The sequence below is a fragment of the Zea mays genome, chromosome 10, assembly GCF_902167145.1.
Source record: "Zea mays cultivar B73 chromosome 10, Zm-B73-REFERENCE-NAM-5.0, whole genome shotgun sequence".
In the NCBI taxonomy this organism is placed as follows: Eukaryota; Viridiplantae; Streptophyta; class Magnoliopsida; order Poales; family Poaceae; genus Zea; species Zea mays.
In genome coordinates this window covers 24150028-24171117 of record NC_050105.1, presented here as the reverse complement: position 1 = coordinate 24171117, position 21090 = coordinate 24150028, and the positions used below count along the sequence as shown (strand labels likewise).

The 21090-nt window shown below is 44.5% G+C and overlaps 1 protein-coding gene across 8 annotated transcripts; it reads left to right on the top strand.

Moving 5' to 3' along the window:
• The first annotated feature begins 648 nt into the window (after window positions 1-648).
• On the top strand, window positions 649-3385 carry LOC103640951 (ERAD-associated E3 ubiquitin-protein ligase HRD1A). Of its 8 annotated transcripts, XM_020545917.3 has the most exons (8): window positions 709-910; window positions 1199-1319; window positions 2102-2178; window positions 2266-2341; window positions 2419-2508; window positions 2621-2740; window positions 2949-3007; window positions 3086-3378. In XM_020545917.3, the coding sequence occupies exons 3-8, from the start codon at window positions 2106-2108 to the stop codon at window positions 3121-3123; spliced, it is 456 nt and encodes a 151-aa protein (XP_020401506.1). In that variant the 5' UTR covers window positions 709-910; window positions 1199-1319; window positions 2102-2105; the 3' UTR covers window positions 3124-3378. The 8 variants fall into 8 exon arrangements, 7 of the variants coding, with proteins under 7 accessions (XP_020401505.1, XP_020401506.1, XP_035819245.1 ...); XM_035963352.1 differs by lacking the exon at window positions 2949-3007 and having other exon boundaries at window positions 3086-3385; XM_020545919.3 differs by lacking the exon at window positions 2419-2508.
• Window positions 3386-21090: the final 17705 nt, after the last annotated feature.

The window sequence follows — 21090 nt, the reverse complement described above, 5'->3', positions numbered from 1 at the left end:
GGTTTCAGCTGTTGATCAGTCAAACGAAAAGCTAACTTCCTACGGCTGGCTCTAGGAAGTTAGGTTTCAGCTGTTGACCGAGTCAAACGAAAAACTAACTTCTTACGGCTGGCTCTAGGAAGTTAGCTGCCCAGCTAACTTCCTACGACCTCCTCTAGTAAGTTAGATTTCAGCTATTGATCAGTCAAACGAAAAGCTAACTTCCTATGGCTGGCTCTAGGAAGTTAGCTGCCCAGCTAACTTCCTACGGCCTCCTCTAGGAAGTTAGGTTTTAGATAAGTCATTTTGTTTCTTATTTAGATTAAAAATATTTTTAAACCATCTAAATTTATATTATATACCACAACTTCACATTAAAGCTAAACCTAGAGCAGTGCCAAACAACCCCATAGCGTGTAGTTAGTTGTAGCTGAATTTGAGAGATTGAGGTCTGGATTAGCTCGCCCCAGCATGTATAAAACAATTATAATTCGATGACCAATAGAAAATGTTTCATTCTGTTTCCTAATTTATTTAGATTCAATGTACGATCATCTCGAGTCGTTTCGCAAAAGAAATTTATGTCTAATGAAAAATATACTTTCAATATGAACAGAAGACAAAGGTCAGAATTTGATCCCAAATTCTCCATCTCGGTACGGCAAGTTCAATCTGTTTAAGCAAAGCACAAATATATCTGTTTCGGACCAATGGGCCTAGACATACACAAGTAGTTCCCAGGCCTAATCCAATCTCCAGGCCCAGGAAAAACAACCCCGGACCGCGTGCGTTTCGCTTCCGCCCCTGCTGTTTCTGTTTCTTGGCATTCACCCCCTCTTTCTCTCGTGGCGACGACGGCGACCGTCGCCTTCCCCTACGCGCTAGGTGCCAGGGTCCGTCGGGTCCTTCGCTGGCGACGAGCAACTACCAGGTATGTCGTATTCCCACCCCTTATCTTACCTTCGTGCTGTTCGGATCTAAACGGAGCTACCAAACCCTAACTTATGCTATTTGGTTACCTGCATCCGGATTTGAAATCTAGTAGTTACTAGTGTATGCGTGTTTAATGCCTACTAATTTTGATTTTTTTGTAAACATTATGGCCCATGTACTTTACTGGCTCCGCACCCTCGTTTGGAACTTTGGATTAGCTAGCTGATTTCTGAGATCTTATTTTCCGTATATATTGCGCATGATAATTTCGATCGTTCGTTTCTAGGTAACCTAGTGGTGTGTTCGGGAACGTTTCCGCGGGCGGGCGGCGGCCCCCAGTGGCGAAGATGATCCGACTACCGACGTACGCAGCAGGAGGCGTCCGTTGCCATCTTCTTCTCCTTTGAGTAAGCTCAATTTTATTTTCTTAATTTTGCTTAAATGCCTTTTTCGGTGCATGGAAAATCTGCACTCTCTGTTTTCATTTTATCACTGTATCAATGTGGCACGCTGTAATATTTTGTTCTCTTTCACAATGTTATTAGAGTATGGATAGAGAACTAGAAATTAATTAAATTGTAGTCTCTTTGATATGGCATCTCCCAAGATAATGGGCAAATATTTGCAAAACGAAGTACTACATATTAGGTCTATATATCAAGCAAGTGTCTTTTTTTAGTTGTACAGGACCATGCCTTTCACGGATGTCTTAATTCTTCAGTAATGTAATCTCTTTCCATTTTGTGTGTCGTCCTTTGCACTTCCATATACTACATGAATAATGCCAGCTTTGCAGTTATTTTTTTATTTGCTCGACATATATATGTTTTGCTAAGCCATGTATATATCTTATTTTCACTACCTCAATGGTCTTAAGCTTGCTAATCAGTTCATCTATGTGCTCTTGTTGCTATATTATGCATGAGATGTTAGTCTACAAGCTTGTGCAGCTATGTCTGTTTAGGTTTGAGCAATACGTTAAGTGATTGCAAAGTATTTGTTCCATTTAGCATGAAACTCCAGCTATACTATAATTTGTTTGCTTCTTGCTTCCAAGGCAAGGGGTATGCATTACAGGCTAGGTAATAACCCTATAGTTCTTATTTCTAAATACCCGGCAATTATTTATTGATGTACCATAAGAATCAAGTTGCTCAATAATAGCTAACAAGTATAAACCATGTTTCAGGTATATGATACTAGCAACATCCACAGTATCAACATTCGTGAAGTATATATTCTATGTTAGTGACATGCTAATGGAAGGTCAATGGGAGAAAAAGGCAGTGTATACATTTTACTTGGTTCATGAGCTATATGTGACTTTCCGCAACTTCAGAATTCGCATTACAGATTATGTGCGCTACAGAAAGATCACTTCCAACATGAATGAACGCTTTCCAGATGCTACATCAGAAGAGCTCGATGTGTAAGTTTTATATTTTATCTTTTGGTGATTCCGTTGACTCAACTATAAAAATTGTCATTAAATTTTATTGTATTCAGGAGTAATGCTACATGTATTATTTGTCGTGAGGAAATGGCTACAGCAAAGAAACTGCTCGATGGGCATCTGTTCCATGTGCATTGTCTAAGGTCGTGGCTAGAACACCAACACACTTGCCCCACGTGCAGAGCTCCAATCATTCCCGCAGCATGGGATCTCTCCATTTTTTAGCTGTTAACCATGACCACTGCATTTCCACAGAGAAATAGGAGAACAGGCTGAAGAAGAGGTTCCTCTACGGCTTCTCCATGGGAGCTTCAGCTCCACAGGAAGGATCCTCTCTACTGGGACTGTGCCGTGCTGCTTGCCCCAATGTGCAAGGTCAGATCCTTAAATGTTGATCTCAGTCTGTTGTGCTTGTACTGACATGAGCATTTGATCACTGGGACTGCGCAGTCAATAATTTTCGTGAATGTATACAGTAAACACTGATGCGATGATAGGAACATTGTTGTTCACCAGTTATAATCTTGTGCCTTGTTTTTGTGGGTTCAACATCCACTGAGATCTTTACAAATAAACTTGATAGGCCACATTTTGCAATTAACCATGAAGATCTGACACTGTTATTTCCAAATATGTACTATGGTCAGTAATTTTTTCTACTTCTTTAAAACTGAGTATTATGTCTTGTGGATTTATTTCATGGTTATTGTATATTAACAGCCAACAGTAGTGTCGAAGGAGCACAAGATGATGTGTGAGCACAAAGTGGCCAGCAAGAATGGAGTCATGGAACATCGACAGGAGGGGTGCGACAGCGGCAACCGATGTATCGATCCCTTGGACAATCTGGTTTTGACATGATGCAAATCAATCTGCTGTACATTGTATTCTGCACTTGCACAGATTGTTTGGCTAATTACATGATTATCTCAATGTTTTGGTTTGGATTTAGAGTACACTTATGTATGAAATATTTATTGGTACTCATCTATATTATATTAATTATATTATTATTAAATATATGTGTGTGTATTTCTCTTTCAAATTATTATAATGCGGTATCTCAAATGAACATAAATTGAAGAATATATTGTTATTTAAGTCAATTTGTTTAAATCTTATTCAGACGGTTCTAAAAATGTCCAATATCGGTCTTCTAAATAAGACGATTTCCAAAACGTCCAATATCAGTCACCAAAATAAGACGGTTTTTATATTGCAAGCGTTTATTAATATAGAACATTTTAGACAGTTTACTAAATAACTTGTGACTTAAAATGTTCATATACTCGACGGTTATTTTGAAAAAAGTGTCTTAAATAAACTGTTGGGGACTTGTTCTCAAATGCTATGAGTTAAGAACAAGGCAACATAGAAAATATTAATCGTTAAAGTCCTTCATCCTCCGAAGCATTATTTTCCTTAGGATGTAATGGCTTGCGGACGAAGGTTATGAAGGACATACCTTCATAAATTCATCGAACAATGACGAAGGATGAAATGTAAAGAATGTAAAAGACAACATGAACAATCATATATTATTATCAAGCATAAACGAAAACATCGTTGAATTACAAGTGTACCTTCAATCGGAAGGAGATGACAATACAAGCGTGACGCAAAAAGCGAATGCCAAGTCAGCGTGAACAGTACGGGGGTACTGTTCACCTATTTATAGGCACGGGACACAGCCTATACAAAATTACATTCATGCCCTTTACATTTGATAATAATTCTATAGTAATCTATCGAGGTCTGAATAGCCTTTTCATCTTTAAGTCGGTTTCATTTTCCGCAACCACGCCGAAGCTCTCATGCTGATATCTTCGGCGTTGTATCAAGACCTTCGTATTATCCTGGTCTTCTCCTGCCGTGATACCGACTTGAGTTCGAAGGTACCTGCTCACACATTATACTTCCAGAAATACTGTTAAATCCTGTTTTTGAGGACCTTCGGATGCCGAAGGTCCCCAACAGTAGCCCCTCGCAATATTAATTTGTTTGAAATAACGAATTTAGATTGCGACATGATCGAAGGCTTTACGCCGAAGGTCCGAAAAAACACCTTCCCTTTGCTAGAATAGCAACAACCACTGACAAGCGGGGTCTTTGAATTTTCAACGCTCTTGGCGTATAAATACGGGCATACCGCAAACTCATTTGACACGCTTTCTGGCCAACTACTCCTGCTTACTCAATTTTTAGCTCTTGTGCATTGCGATTTGCTAGGCTTTTGGTTTTGAAGCTTCGGCTTTGAAAATAGTTTTTAGCGTCTCCGAAGATGTCTGAAGATAAGAAGACTGTTGCTGAGATGAAGCTGAGCCTTGACGAAGAGAAAAACTTGGGGTTTCTTATAGCGATGTCAAAGACTAATACAGAAAAGATTACCAAAGAAATTTTGGAAGGTTTGTCCGAAGATACTGGTGACAGTGACAGCTATGATGTGGACAGTGGTGGCGAGGACTCCGAAGATCGCCCCTGGCAACCGAGCCATTCAGTTTATGGTAAATCAACTATCAAAGAGAATCATCTTGTCAACATGAGAGGAAGGTATTTCCGGGATTTGTCCATTGTGAGGGCCGATGAAGGTGAAAAAACTTGCCCACACCCTGAAGGGAACGAAGTTGTAGTGTACCGAAGCTTTTTGAAAGCTGGACTGCGATTTCCCCTGAGCAGCTTCGTTGTGGAGGTACTGAAAATATTCGAAGTTTATCTCCATCAACTTACCCCCGAGGCAATTATAAGGCTAAATATCTTCGTGTGGGCCGTGAGAAGCCAAGGTCTGAAGCCTGATGCAAAAAGTTTCTGCAATATACACGAATTATCATACGAAACAAAACCTTGGGGTAAGGAACAGTATCATAATAATTTTGGCTGCTACAATTTCGTTTCTCGGTCCGGGTCAAGCTGTCCCGTGCCGACTTTTCGGAAGAGATGGCCCGGCGACTGGATGACAGAATGGTTTTATGTGAAGAATGATCTGACAGCGCGAGAAGACATCAAAGGTATAATCATGCGCCCTATTTGGCAAAGCTTCGGCCTTCGGAGGCCGAAGGTTGAAATGAGTGAAGCTGCCGAAGAATGCCAGAGAGCCTTCGGCGTTATCTGTTCTTTTATTGGAACGAGGGATTTAGTACAAGAGCATATCGCCTTCAGGGTATGGCCGCTTGCGGAAAAATGGGAAATGCCACAAGAAATCATAAAAGAGGCCGACGAAGGTGGACTTATCAGGTTGAAGTATACCTTCAAGTTTGGAGATAAATTCGTTGAGCCAGATGATGACTGGTTAAAAAGCATTGAAAATTTAAGTGATGAGCTGCTTGGGACCTACTCGAAGGCCGAAGACACCGCAATGTCAGCAGCCTTCGGAGGCCGAAAAAAGAAGAGGCTGAATCGGGTATTTGATGCCATCGGGTTTGTCTACCCTGACTATTGCTATCACATTCGAAGGCAGAAGAGAAAGAACACAACCTCTGCAAAAGAAGAAGCTGCAGCTGCTCCTAGCGAGCCAGAACCGAAAAGGAAGAAGATAAAAGTCCTTACACATCGACCGCGCTATATTGAACCAGCTTCGGTGCCTGAGTTTACCGGAGAAACTTCTTCGGCATCCGTAGCTGAAAAACCAACCGAGCCAACTTTACTGCCAGAAGTCGCAGAAACGGCCGAAGTGCCAACAAAGACAAAATTGGAGCAATCAAAGATTTTGTTATCAGAAACGAAAGAGAAGGCCGAAGCGCCGTCCACAGAAAAAATGGAAGAGGTAAAGGAAGCAACTGAGGGCTCCAAAACATCAGAAGTTCTGAGTCCTGCAGCAAACATTGGGACAGCGAAAAATGAAAAAGTGCCAGCCGTAACTCCGAAAAGAAAGAGAATGGCTAATGTGCTAGATGTACTGGAAACGATCAAATCTTCAAGCACACCTCCGAAGAAGGCTGCTGTCACTCCTGAAACAACAACTGAAATTTCTGATTCTAAAGCTCCAGGTCAAGAGACTGCAACCGAAGCTGGGCCCTCAGAGCCCGCAAAGATAAAACCCTTAGAAAGTGAGGCAGAAAAAATAACAAAGCCAACCTTTGTTGAAGAAACCGGTGTTATTGCCCCCGAAGCATCCCCCAAAATTCGTGATTATATTATTCGTCATGCTTCGGGGAAAAAACTATCAGAAAAAGAAGAGCAAGAGGCCCAGCACTACGCCCAAAAACTGAAATATCCAAGGGGGGCGTTAATATTCAATGGCAGTGGAGAAGAAGACTTCTTGTATTGTCTTCCCGACAGCAAGGAGATTTCTGTCTGCCGGGAGATGAGCAAGAGCTTCGGATTCCCAACCTTAGAAGACGGGCTCTCGGTGCTGTCGAAGAACGATCTGGCCGACAGCCTGGCTTACAATAGCTTAAAGGTGCGACAAATGAAATTTTTGTATTTTTTGTTGAGTCCAAAATTTTTCGTTTGTTAAAACCTATTGACGCACACATATTTCTTTTTGCAGGGCCTGATACTTAGCAATGCCCTCAGGGCACAGAAAGATGCTGAAGACAAAGGGTGTACTATAGCCCTGAGCAACCTTCGTTCCGAAGTAATTGAACTGAGGAACGAAGGTCTCGAAAAAGATAAAATATTATACTCATTGATAAATAAAATAAAGGAAGACGAAGCTGCTTTTAAAAGTCAAGCTGAAGTTCAGAAACGCGAAATTGAAGACCTTCGGAAACAACTGGCCAGAGCCAAGGAAGAACGCATACTTGAAGAAACAAAGCGTGAACTCAGCGATCAATGGGCAGATCACCTAGAAGTGATTGTTGAAGAGCTTCGTTCGTCCAAAAAGAGATGCTACAACAAATCTATAGATTGTGTTAAGAAATTAAAGGCTAGCTTCGCCAAGGTAGGCGCATTCTCAAGTGAGGAAAACTTTTCGAGAGGCAATCCCGAAGGTGTCATCGAATGGATTGACCACGAAGCTGAAGCCTTCGAAGAAATTTTAAATAGCCGAGGAGATATATGTGCCTTCTCTGGCGCCAGAGGGATTGCCACCATCTTAGAGAAGAAGGGCTGCGAACATGTAAAAATTTTAGCACAGTCCGAAGCTGCTTTGTCCTTTGAAGATACAAGAGATCCTTCGGCCGAAGCTAGCATAATTGGTGGAAAGTTTTTTACCGATATATGGGATAATGGTGGCCGAGAAATGGCCGGAGAAATTATTCGAAGAAGTGAAAAGGGCATTCACGATGCTAGAGAAGTAGCTGAGGCTGCTAAAAAGAGCGCAGAGGCCGAAGGTCAATTAGGTATTAAGTAATAGTTTTTATTGTGCTGTAATCTTTAGGCTTTAAGATTTGTTTGCGATTTGTAATAGCAATGTAGCCGTATCCTGTCTTACTTCAGATCCTGCTAAAGCGTCTTCGGGCCCCCAGCCGAAAGGAGACGACGAAATTAAAAAGATGGCTGAAGATATTATGGACGAAGTCGTCAATCGGCTCCTGAACGAGGCTGCAGAAGTCGTTTTGAGAGAGGATTAAGTATTTTTGTGAAAACTTCTGAAATGTAATATACTGTAACATTTTGTAACTCCAAATGTAATATACCTATTTTTGTTAGTCAATTCTTTACGATGCATGAAACTTTACACGTACCGCTTTTGAGTCTTTGACGAAAAAACACCTTCCCTTCTTTTCATGCTTCGTGAAGAAGAATTTTTCTTTGTCACAACAATATCCAATATTCTGATGAATAATATCCAGGCTTCGTGAAAACATTTTCCGAAGCTACACTTCCGAAGATCAATGATGTATCTTTTTGTGACTATGGTTTCTCCCTTTTTTCAAAGCGTTCTTCTGTGGATTGATAATGTGTCCACCTCTTGTGCCATGTGCAAAATGATGTATGATGCTTATGCTATGCGAAATGATGCGATGATGTTATGTCATGTGAGATGATGTTTATTCCGAAGATACATACGCATCCCTGCAATAAAACACAATCTTTTATAAGCCTCCCTTAGGAGCTTCTTCGCCTTTTACTTCAGCGGAATCAGCGTTTATTTTTCGCTGTAAGCCTCCCTTAGGAGCTTCTTCGCCTTTTACTTTCAGCAGTATTCGCGTTGACTTTTCGCGCTTCGCCTTTTACTTAGGCGGTATCAGCGTTGACTTTTCGCTGTATGCTCTGCATTCCCTTTGGAACGACTTTTTGTGACTTCGGCAAACTTACTCTGCGTTCGTTAGAACGACTTTTTGTTGCTTCGAAGAATTTTCGATAGTTCGAAGGTCCTCTTTGTTACCATAAGCCTGTGAAGAAAATATATTTTCCTTGTAGTATTCAACGAAACTAATTTCATGAAATCTAAACAATGTCCTTTATTACAGAAAATAAAACTGAATGAAAAAGATTGCTATTAAAGTAGGATATCTGTCAATAGATGTGCTTAGACTCTGGCACAGTGCTATTGACTGTACGAGCTTCGGACTGCTCTCTGAAGTCCCTCTGGTGTGGAGCATACTGGCTCCCTTCTGGTTGCTGGCCTTGTTGCAACGGAGGTGGAGGCGGAGGCTGTTGCCAAGAAGCTTGGGGCTGACTCGCCGAAGCAACAGAAACTGCAGGATGATTGCCCACATATTCTGGAATGTAGGGCGAATGATACGAAGCTGTATGCATGACCTGCTTCGGCTGAGCTTGTTGTGCTGCTGCTTCAGCTATTTCCTTTTGCTTCTGAATAGTAACATGGCACATCCTGGTAGTATGGCCTTTGTTCTCACCGCAGAATAAGCAAAAGATTCTTCTCGGTTGATCGCCAAATCTTCCTCCGAAGCCCCTGGCGCCTCTGCCTCTTGGAGCTGGTGGTCGGAAGGAGCTTTGCTGTTGTCCAGAAGCCTGTGAGGAGCATTGTGGCCTTTGCTGTTGGCTTCCTCTGTCATCATTTTGTGTAGAATTGTGAATTGATCTCACGTGCCTCGGGTAAAACCTCCCTCCGAAGCCCCTGGTCATTTCAGAAAACCTGAAAGCCTCCTCCCTTCTTTGGCGAAAATCATTATCGGCCCGAATGTATTCATCCATTTTCTGGAGAAGCTTCTCCAAAGTTTGAGGAGGCTTCCTGGCGAAGTACTGAGCTGACGGACCTGGCCGAAGCCCCTTGATCATGGCCTCGATGACAATTTCATTGGGCACCGTTGGTGCCTGTGCCCTCAAACGCAAGAACCTTCGGACATACGCCTGAAGGTATTCTTCGTGATCCTGGGTGCACTGGAACAGGGCCTGAGCAGTGACCGGCTTCGTCTGAAATCCTTGAAAGCTGGTTAACAACAAATCCTTCAGCTTCTGCCATGAAGTGATCGTTCCTGGTCGAAGGGAGGAATACCAGGTTTGAGCAACACTTCTGACAGCCATAACGAAAGATTTGGCCATGACTGAAGCATTGCCACCATACGAAGACACTGTTGCTTCGTAGCTCATCAAAAACTGTTTCGGGTCTGAGTGGCCATCGAATACGGGGAGCTGAGGCGGCTTGTAGGACGGGGGCCAAGGTGTAGCCTGCAGCTCAGCGGACAGAGGAGAAGCATCATCAAAAACAAAATTCCCATGATGGAAATTGTCATACCAGTCATCTTCGTTGGGAAAACCCTCGTGATGAAGGTCTTGATGCTGAGGCCTTCGGTGTTGCTCATCCTGAGCAAGATGACGAACTTCTTCAGAGGCTTCGTCTATCTGCCTCTGCAGTTCAGCTAGCCTGGCCATCTTTTCTTTCTTCCTCTGTACTTGCTGATGAAGCATCTCCATATCTCTGATTTCTTGATCTATCTCGTCCTCTAGCGGTGTCGGGCTGACAGCCTTCCTTTTCTGGCTTCGGGCCTCCCGCAGAGAGACTGTCTCCTGATTGTGGTCCAGTGGTTGCAGAGCTGCAGCCCCAGTCGCTGAAGCCTTCTTCGGCGCCATGACGAAGGTGATGCTTGCCGAAGGTGTTGAAAAGCTTCAGAAATGGAAGTGAGTTCACCGGAGGTGGGCGCCAATGTTGGGGACTTGTTCTCAAATGCTATGAGTTAAGAACAAGGCAACATAGAAAATATTAATCGTTAAAGTCCTTCGTCCTCCGAAGCATTATTTCCCTTAGGATGTAATGGCTTGCGGACGAAGGTTATGAAGGACATACCTTCATAAATTCATCGAACAATGACGAAGGATGAAATGTAAAGAATGTAAAAGACAACATGAACAATCATATATTATTATCAAGCATAAACGAAAACATCGTTGAATTACAAGTGTACCTTCAATCGGAAGGAGATGACAATACAAGCGTGACGCAAAAAGCGAATGCCAAGTCAGCGTGAACAGTACGGGGGTATTGTTCACCTATTTATAGGCACGGGACACAGCCCATACAAAATTACATTCATGCCCTTTACATTTGATAATAATTCTATAGTAATCTATCGAGGTCTGAATAGCCTTTTCATCTTTAAGTCGGTTTCATTTTCCGCAACCACGCCGAAGCTCTCATGCTGATATCTTCGGCGTTGTATCAAGACCTTCGTATTATCTTGGTCTTCTCCTGCCGTGATACCGACTTGAGTTCGAAGGTACCTGCTCACACATTATACTTCCAGAAATACTGTTAAATCCTGTTTTTGAGGACCTTCGGATGCCGAAGGTCCCCAACAGTATAATTTAAGACAGGTTATTGGACAAAATGACTTAAACAAATACCTTTTTTGGATGGTTATAAACTAACAATGTCTTATGTAATATCTTTTTAAGACGGTTTGTAACCATCTTAAATGTGGGACATCTTTTGTGACTCCATCAAATTTGGACACTTGAGAAACGTCTTAATAAGTGAAAATTAACCATCTCATATAATAGGATCTGTAGTAGTGAATGACCAGACTTTCCATAGTTGAAGCAGCCAGTGGAGGAACTAGGGAGGGCGGGGAAACGAGCACCAGGGGCACTCGGCTGATTTGTAGAAGTGGGGGCAGTGGTAGGACGAACGAAAACAGGCTGTTTGAACGGATAGGAGGGTGGACGAGGTGAAGAACGATTCTGATTGAAAGGTCGGATTACCAACCTGGTTTGCTTCTCAGGTTCCTGATTGGACCTGTCACCTCCAAATCCCTTTGATTTTCCTTGGCCTGTATTCTTGGCTTCTACTGCCAGTGACGTGCTGACAGCCCTGCTATAAGTAAGATCCAGGCAGGTGGCCATTTTCTGTTGGAGCCGGTCGTTGAGTCCTCTCATGAAGCAATTCTTCTTCTTCAGGTCAGTGTTTACTTGGTCAATAGCATATTGGTATAAATGATTAAACTTGTTGAGATGCTGCATCACAGTATCCCCCCCCTTGTTTTAGTCGAATGAACTCCTCTTGTTTCATGCACTACAGGAAACTCCTAAATTTTCGTAGGCCGATATATTTTCGTCGGTCGGCCCACGAAAATAGAAGGTTATTTTCGTCGGCCATCGTGACCGACGAAAATTCGGCCTAGTTTCGTGGGTAAGGCTGTATGTTCGTCGGCCTCTATTTTCGTCGATCTTATTTTCGGCGGCTATTTTCGTCGGTTTAGGCTTATTTTCGTGGGTTTTTGGCCCACAAAAATTTAGGCGTTTCCTGTAGTGATGTGAAGCACTCCCTCTGGAATATAGTGTTCACGGAAGGCTAGCTTAAATTCATCCCAAGTGACCTGATGTCCGGCTGGTTGAACTGCCACAAAATTTCCCAACCAGGTACTGGCAGGGCCTCTCAGTTGTAGGGCGACGAACAATGGCTTATGTATTTCTGTGCAATAGATTAATCCGAACTTCTGCTCGATAACCCTTATCCACTCATCAGCTTCAAGAGGGTCTTCGGCTTTAACAAAGAGTGGAGGACGCGTCTCAGAGAATTCCAGGTACGAGGTTTCACGCGGTCCCTGTGGAGGAGCTCTTCCGCCATGCCGCTAGAATTGATTACCCGCCATCTCACGTAAGAAACATGTATTATCTGCAGTAGCATTAACCAAGGTAGCGATAGCCTCAGCCAGCATTGGTGGTATAGGTGGCGGATTAGGAGTATCTTCCCGATCACGGGAAGTCCCCGCACCGTCATGCGCACGAGTCCGTGATGGCATCTGAGGCAAAGAAACATTTGGGAAAAAATATAACATGCCGATACACACCATCATTTTACATTACCAAAATGTAATGATACAGACTCAAGTGTACAACATGACTTTATTACTTATTTTACATAGGTATAGTTTCTAAACTATACTAGTTTAGTCTTTGTTGTCCTTGGTTTCTTCATTTCCTGCAGTGGGAGACCGATCGTCAGCCAGGTTCATGGAAGAGGAGGCCTAAAAAGGTCCAACTCCCCATCAGGTTCTTCACTTGTTGTCCCTGATGGTCCGGCTCCCATTGCAACAGGGTCGGCAGGCACATCCAGGTGCAGTCGCGCATAAAGTACATGTACTTCCTCATGTAAAGTATTGCAGTACACCTACAAGTTGTTGAGGGCCGCACTAAGCTCTGCCACACGAGCACGAGCTTTGGCTTCACGGTCCCAAGCAACCGAACGTGAGTTGACGGCCCAATCAATCGCCAGATCCCGTTCAGAAAGCTCGTCTTGCAAGCGTCTGACGTCAGCTGCCAATTCATTAATACGCTGACCATCCTGTTCCCACACCCTGTTTCGGTGACGTAGCTCCATCTGAAGCTGTTCCACTTTAGCTTCCAAGTCTTCGATTGGATCGTTGCTGCCGCTGCTGCTCCCTTCATGTCTGGAAGCCAACTGATGACGAGGCACACTAATAGGTTCAGTGGACTTGAGCGTGGTTTTCCTCGTACGCGACATATCTCCATAAGAGGGGAAGATTTATTAGTATAATTTTTAAACATGATGCATGCGTAACCCAATTGTTGGGGACTTGTTCTCAAATTCTAAGAGTCAAGAACAAGGCAACACGGAGTATTAAATGTTAATGTCCTTCGTCCTTCGAAGCATTATTCCACTCAGGATATAACGATCTTCGGACGAAAGTCATGAAGGACATACCTTCATGATCACGGTTATATGATAACAAAAGATGAAGTATATGAAACATGAAAGATAATACGAACAAGCACATAATATCATTCATATATTTCATCATTCAAACTTGAATATTTAAATACGATATTTAATTACATTTATACCTTCGGCTTAACAGAAGGCAAAAATCCAAGTGTTGCGTGCGAGCGATTACAAGATAACGTGAACAGTATGGGGGTACTATTCATCTATTTATAAGCACAGGACGCAGCCCGTGGGGAATTACATTCATGCCCTTTACAAAGGTTTACAATCATAATACAAGTTATCATGGGCCGGTTGGTCATCTCATCTTTAAGTCGGTGCAGATGGAGATGTACTCTGAAGCCTTCTAATTGATACTTCGGCTTCGTGCCAGTCTTCCAAAGGTGTTTCTTCTTATGGGACCTTCGGCGACGAAGCAGACCCCCAACAGTAGCCCCTTCACGGTGACAGGTCGTTTTTCGTGACGAGCTCGACCCGTGAAAAACACTCTCAGGCTTCGGAATGCCGAAGGTCCGAAAAACACCTTCCCTGAGCTCGTTGCCGAGAAACGATTAAAATATTCCGAGTGAAGGATGGTCCCACCCTGCAATGGGTACGCGCGGTCTCGCGATTCGGCTTCTTGAGCACTACGGTCCACCGTTCAGTGAGTGCGGGTGACTGTTCAGCGGGTGGGAGCGGCTTGACGATTCACATTCCCACCTGCAGCACTATATAAACAGGCGGGTAGGTGTGAAGTTACCACAGCATTTACTGCTATTGCATCATTGTGATGCCAAAAAATTTGACCACATTTGAAGCTTGCTCACTGCGTCCTCATTCGAAGCTATTCATTTTGCTCTAGCTTCATAACAAGAGGGAGCTTCGGCAAAGCTAAAAATTTTCAACTTTGTCAAAACACAAGAAATTGAATCATCAGATGGCCAGGGTACGCTCAACAGCTAGGGTTACTCGCGACGGAGAGGAAGCCGAAGCTGCTGAAACTGCTCCGATCTCTGAAATTATGAGGCGGTCGGGATTGGTTGTGACTGGAGGTGCTTCTGACAAAGAAGCACCCGCTACTGAAGCCGAGCAGACAGATATTGAAGAGGGTGATGCTGGTGAAGGAGAGATTGATTATAGCATTATTATGCCATCGAAGCCCAGCCATTTGGATTTTGGGAAATCGACTATGTCTGAAGCTGATATGACTATGATGATGAAGCTAGGCTATTTTAGGGAAGCCGAGAAGGGGTTGATTCGTTTTGGCGGGGAAGAAACTACCCCGAAACCAGAAAGTGATGAAGTTGTAGTTTTTAAGAGCTTCTTCAAAGCAGGGTTGAGGTTTCCTCTACATGGAATGATTGCGGAAGTCTTGGAAAAATTAGGGATTTACTTTCATCAGCTGACGCCTAACGCCATTGTTAGGCTCAGCGTGTACATCTGGGCTCTCCGAAGCCAAGCGGTAGAGCCGCTCGCCGAAGCATTCTGCCGAGTCCATGAACTTCACTATCAGACGAAGGCTAGAGAAGACGGATTACATGAAAACTTTGGCTACTACAATTTTGCTTATCGGAAGGATATGAAGACACCGGTGGTCTGCTATCGTACTAAGTGGCCGATCGGTTGGAAGTCTGAATGGTTTTATGTTAAAATTGATGAGAAAAAGGAGAAGCTAGTTTAGAGCCCACTGAAGCTAATCTTCGGGCTGACTAGGCCTCAATGCAACATGACACCGGGGATCCATGCCAAGATGTTGTATATGAATTTAGAATTGTGTCTGAACACATTGGAACTAGGGATCTGGTCCAGGAATACTTAGCCAACAGAGTATTCCCAACACTGAGGAAGTGGGGTATGCCGAAGCTTGAAAAAGAGAAGAAAGAGGGTGAACTTGTTCAGCTGCCCTATCACTTTAAGTTCAAAAAACAATTCAAGGAACCCTACGAAGAATAGTTGGAGGCGATCGAAGTTATGTGTAATGAGATTTTAGGGAACTATATGAAAAAAGAAGATAAGTTGATGTCTGCAGCCTTCGGCTCCCGACCGAAGCGAAGATTAAATCGGGTAATGGATGCTTTACATTTTGAATATCCTGATTATGAGCACTTGAACAAAGGCGCCGAAGGGTAGAAAAGAAAAGGAGTTGTCAGTGTTGTGGGCAGACAGGCCGGTAGAATGGTAAAAGAAGATGAAGAAAAACTGAAGAAGAAGAAGCTGAGCCCTGAGCCGAAGGCAGTTGCTTCGAAGAAGAGAAAAGTTGTGGCTTCGAAGCAGAAGGCAACTGATATAGAAGAAGAAACTCCTGCAACACCTTCTGCTACCGACGTGGAGGAGATTTTAAAGGTAATGACTGAATCTTTGCCTATCAAGCTAAGTCCACTGGGGCCACATCTGACGAAGCTTTTTCAGAAGAAGAAGGAGCCTTCGATAGCGAAGAAGGCGCTGGGCCGAAAAAACGAAGAATTATCACTGTGAAAGAAGTTATTGAAGGGACACCACCACCAGCTTTGGCCTCGAAGGCACCAGCTATTCAGAGCGCAACAGCTACCGAAGCTGCAACTGCCGAAGCTGAACCGGTCGAAGATGCAAATATAGAAAGCACACTTTCTAATATTGATAAGATACTTCTTGATATGGCCACAGAAGAAGCTGCTACAGCCACCGAAGAAGCTACGACCATAGTGCCTGAGAAAGAGAAAGAGATAGCCGAAGATACTTCGGAAGAAGAAAATTTCAACTTTCAAAATTTAATTGGACAAGAATTATCAAAGGCTGAAAAAGAAGAGTTAAGAGATTATGCCATATCCTACGAATATCAGCCAGGGGCATTACTCTCCGGTGGTGTTAGCGATGAAAGTTTAGGCTGTCTCTGAGACCGAACCGGGGCGAAGGTTATCGGTACACTGTCGAAGAGTATTGGTTTCCCGAAGCTTGAAACTGATATAAACCGCTACCGACGACAACATATTGTCGGTAGTTTATTCTATTCTAATTTCAAGGTAAAAACTTTTCTTCGACTTTTTATTGTTTTTATCAACGAAGGTGTTTTCTAACGAAGGTTGCTTAAGCACAGAGTATGCTACTGAGTAAGGCTTTGAAGATGCAACAAGATCTTGAAGATAAAAAGCATGAAGTCATAATTGAGGGTTTAGAAAACAAAATAAAAGATCAAGCAACTGCCCTTGAAAAGAAGAATTTTGAACTTCAGACAGCATATGGTTTACTAGTAGAGGCCAAAGCTAAAATTGTAAAGTTGAATACGGAGCTTCTCTCAAAATCAGAGAGCTTCGAACAAAAAAGACAAAAATTCGATGCAAAATTTGAAGCTGAGGTCGAAAGAAGTTCAAATTTACAAAAATCATTGAAAGAGCTTCAAAATAAATGTCTGGAGTTCAGCAATCGATGTGTGCAACGGCTGAAATAGGTCTTCAATTCGGTTGGAGCCGGCTATGAAAAATTTAGTCCTTCGATTGAAGACCTGCCAAGAACCTTCGAACACATCGAGGGTGAAATTGATGCCCTTGATGAAATTATAGCTGGGCATGGCGATTTTTGTGCCCTAGTAGCTTCTAGGGGCACAGCTGTTGCCTTCCTGAAGTCTGGCTGCACACATGGAAAAATTGTCAATAGGCCAAATTTTAGCTTGTCACCAGCAGATCTGATTGATAATCCCAGTCTTGCCCGGAGCATAGGAAACAGATTTATAAAGCTGGTATGGACGAAGGGTGGACGAAGCTTAGCTGGTGATGAAGCTCGAAGTCATCTTAAGCCGGTAACAAAATCATACCTTGTGCTTACCTTTTCCTTTAAACTTGAATTTTTCTTATAACATTAATATGTACAGGATGACGAAGCCGAAGGGCCCGAAGCCGAAGCTTAGTGGACGATCCGAAGCTCAATAGATGAAGCTTGAATAGCTAGCTGTAGAAGAAACTCTAAGAATACTTGTATCAACCTTTATAAAGAATATTGTAATTTAAGAATTAAATTCTACTCTGTAAATTTTGTCCATACCTTTGTAATATATTTTTACCTTTCCATCAATGTGTGAAATGCTTCTATGTGAACGAAACTTGTACTTTTTGAGCCGAAGGCGAAAAACACCTTCCCTTCTTTTCGTACACAATGAAGCATGATTCTGCTTCTGAAGCTACATTCTTTGAGCCGAAGCAACTGTCTATCTGTATGATATGATGATGATGATGAACCTATGTATGTCTAAATGAAAATTTATGTATGCACTTTATGATGTAATGTATTGTGAAAATGAATGCCCAAACACACACATTCAAAGCTTCATCTACAACCTTCATTCCCTAAGGAATGACTAAAATCTCTTTTGTCGTTTATTTTTCGGCTGCACCGTTTATTTTTCGGTGTAAGTTCTGCATCCCCTAAGGAATGTCTTTTGAACTTCTTCGCATTCTATTTTGGCGGTATTCGCGTTGACTTTTCGCGCTTCGCCTTATATTTCGGCGGTATTTGGCTCTGCATTCCCTAAGGAACGACTTTTGAGCAGAAAACTTACACTGCGCTCCCTTAGGAACGACTTTTTTGTAGTGTCGTTATGCTCTGCATCCCCTTAGGAACAACTTTTGAGCTTCTCCTTGTGTCCTCTTTTTCTCTGCACTCGATGGTGAATGCTCAGATTTTACATTTACATATTTTGGGGGATTTTGCTCTCGTGGAGCTAAATAAGAAAGGAAAAGATTACAAACTATGGCCCCATTAAAAACCTTTCTCCCCCTTTGGAAAGGAAAAGGGTGCCATAGAAAAATAGAAAAAGATTGCATGACTCTATACATAATACCGCCGAAGCTCATCCGCATTCCAAGACCTAGGAATGTCATTGCCATCCATATCTTTCAGTCTGTAGGAACCGGGCTTTGACGAAGATACAACCAGAAATGGTCCTTCCCACTTTAGCTGTAGTTTACCTACTGTGTCCGGATTAGCCACTCTCCGAAGCACCAGATGACCTGGCTTGATATTTTTCAGCCGAACTTTTCTGTCGCGCCATTTTATTGTTTCGGCTTCATATTTATTAATATTTTCCACAGCCTGAAGTCTGACCCCTTCTATAGTGTCTTTAGCCACATGATAATTAGCTTCGTCTTCAGTCGAAGCTGTTGTTCTTATTGACCCTATTTTAGCTTCTTCTGGGGTTATAGCTTCGTCACCAAATAATAGCTTGAATGGCGTAAAACATGTTGATCTTGATATAGTTGTATTGTGGCTCCACACCACTTTAATCAACTCATCTGGCCACTTTCCTCTGGGCTGATTAAAGATTAGCTTCATTATTCCTGTCATTATAATGCCATTTGCTCTTTCGACCAACCCATTTGACTCTGGGTGCCTTACTGATGCAAAATGAATCTTTGTGCCAATTTGGTCACAGAAATCCTTGAACTTTTTAGCATCAAATTGTGTTCCATTGTCCATAGTTATAGCCTTCGGCACGCCGAAGCGACAAACAATATTTTGCCAGAAAAATTTCTGGAATGTAGCCGAAGTTATCGTTGTTGGAACTTGCTATCAATCGCAAGGAGGCCAACAAGGGTGAACAGTGGTGACAAAAGGGTTACGCATGAGATGGCAAATAGCTTTGTTAACCAGGCCTCTCACGGGCACTGTGCGGGGGTATTTATAGGTACCTGAACGCCCAGCGCCTTGTGTTAAGGACGCATGTGCCCTCAGCTACCTAGGTTATCCCCAGAATATTCCCATAAAGCAGGGTTACAGACTGTAATTACAGGGATGCCTTTACAAATTAGGCCCGTAACACGCGGCGGCCACGCAGGGCCCGTTACAATGGGCCGGATCGCACGTGGGCCTCTGAGCTGGGCGAGGCCGCACTGTGGGATGCCTTCGTCGCCGGTCTTCGTCCGGCGCCGATCAAGCGAAGGGTGTCCCTGCCTGCTTTGTCTCTGTCAGGGCAGCGGCTAAACAGCGGAGACTTCGAGCGAAGGGTGGCGTTTCTGCCTTCGCTCCAACATTTGCCCTCCGAGGGACCAGTTCGACAAAGTCACCTGGTGCCGAAGACGTCGCTAGATGGCGGAGACGCTGCCCTCGCTCGAAGTGGTTCCGCGGGGGTTTTTGATGTGACCGTTGATTGACGGCGTACTGTTGGATTGCGGTTTTCCCGAAGCGCCGCGCCCTGTTGGATTACGGGTTTCCCGAAGAGCCGCGCCCTGCCTATAAAAGGGGGCGGGGCCCGGCGCTTTTTGAACTTTACTTTCCGCGCTCCGCGAAAACCCTAGCCGCCCGCCATCTTGCTGCTCGTCTGCCCGCCGTGCTCTTGTTCGCCGGAGATCTGGCGCGAGTGAAGCAGACTGCCCGCCGCCGCCGACGGTACGTAGCGATGCCGTCCTCCTCTTCTTCCGCTGCCGCTACGCCGCCGGCCGATTCCTCGCCGTCGGCCGCCGCCTCGTCGGAGGAGACGCTGAGTAGTTTGATGGCGGAGGAGTTGCGCGCCGGCGATTCTGTTGCTTTCGGCGTGTCGCGAATGTCGTCGGCCCGCGTGGAGGATATGCAGCGGTTGGGCTACTTCGGCGGCGGAGTTGCTTGTGCCCTGGGGACGGAGAAAGTCCCCGAGCCGGAGGGCGAGTTGGTTGTTTTCGAGGCGTTCTTCGCCGCCGGTCTCCGCTTGCCTGCACACCGGTTTGTTGGCGAAGTCCTGCGCAGGTTCAACGTGCAAATTCATCAGCTGACGCCGAATGCAGTGGTGGCCCTGTCGAAGTATGTCTGGGCGACGACTTCGTACGGCGGACAGCCATCGGTCGAAGTTTTTGCGAAGCATTATTGTTTACACTGGCAGAAGAGGATGATCGGGGACAAAGTTGCTCAGTTTGGGTCCTGCACGTTCACGCCGAAGACCGGCAAGACCACGATGCAGGTAGTAGAGTTGGTTCCTTGCGCCCGCAACAAGTGGGGCAACTGGAATGAATTTTGGTTTTATGTTGCTGAGGGTACCGTCGAAGGCCACGAGGGACTTCCCGTGTCCGAGATGTGCTCTCATTTTTACTCGGCGTACCCGCCCTTTGAAGTGGCGGAGGATGATGTGGACGAAGGGGCCCTTCGGTGTGCCGCCGGCCAGAGCAGTGGGCGCGACTTGGTTGAAGAGTTTGCGGCGTACGGGGTATGGCCCTTGGCGCAAGGTTGGGCGTTGGGCGAAGTATGCCCTCGCCAGATGCCTTTCCGTGGTGGGAAGGTGGTGCGGAGTCCCGCCTTCGCGCTAAATCTGCGAAACCGTGATCCGGCCGCCTTTGTGCGTGAGGCGGAGGATGAGGCGGTGCGGCTTGTTGGGCGTTATGTGCCGAGGACAGAGGGCCAGCGCAGCTGGGAGATCCGCGGGTCGAATGACCGTCTGAATAGGGTCTTCGAATTGAACCAACTGCCATATGACGGCTACCCTGGTCAAGACGATGCGGACCGCCGAGGGAAGAAACCGGTGGTGGAGACTAAAGACGACCCTGCGCCGGCGGCCGCCCCATCCTCTAAGAAGAGGAAACTAGGTACTGCCATGGGAGGACTTGGGGTTTCCGATGGCTTTGCTAGAGAGTTGATGAGGACGTGCGCGGCCCCGGGGGAAAGGATGTCTTCGCCCGAGCTCCGGGAGTCTTCGGCTCGGATACTGAAGGTTACCGGGGGTTGCTGGCCTAGGAATGTTCCTATCCCCCGCGCGGCCAGCGGGGACGTTTTTACATCTCGCATG

Bases quoted from the DNA above. Each gene is read 5' to 3' on its own strand.
- LOC103640951 (XM_008664390.4), top strand. From the start codon at position 2,106: ATGATACTAGCAACATCCACAGTATCAACATTCGTGAAGTATATATTC. The intron at 2,509-2,620 runs GTCGTGGCTAGA...GCATTTCCACAG, and splicing joins TTCCATGTGCATTGTCTAAG to AGAAATAGGAGAACAGGCTG. The intron at 2,741-2,948 runs GTCAGATCCTTA...TAAACTTGATAG, and splicing joins TGCTTGCCCCAATGTGCAAG to GCCACATTTTGCAATTAACC.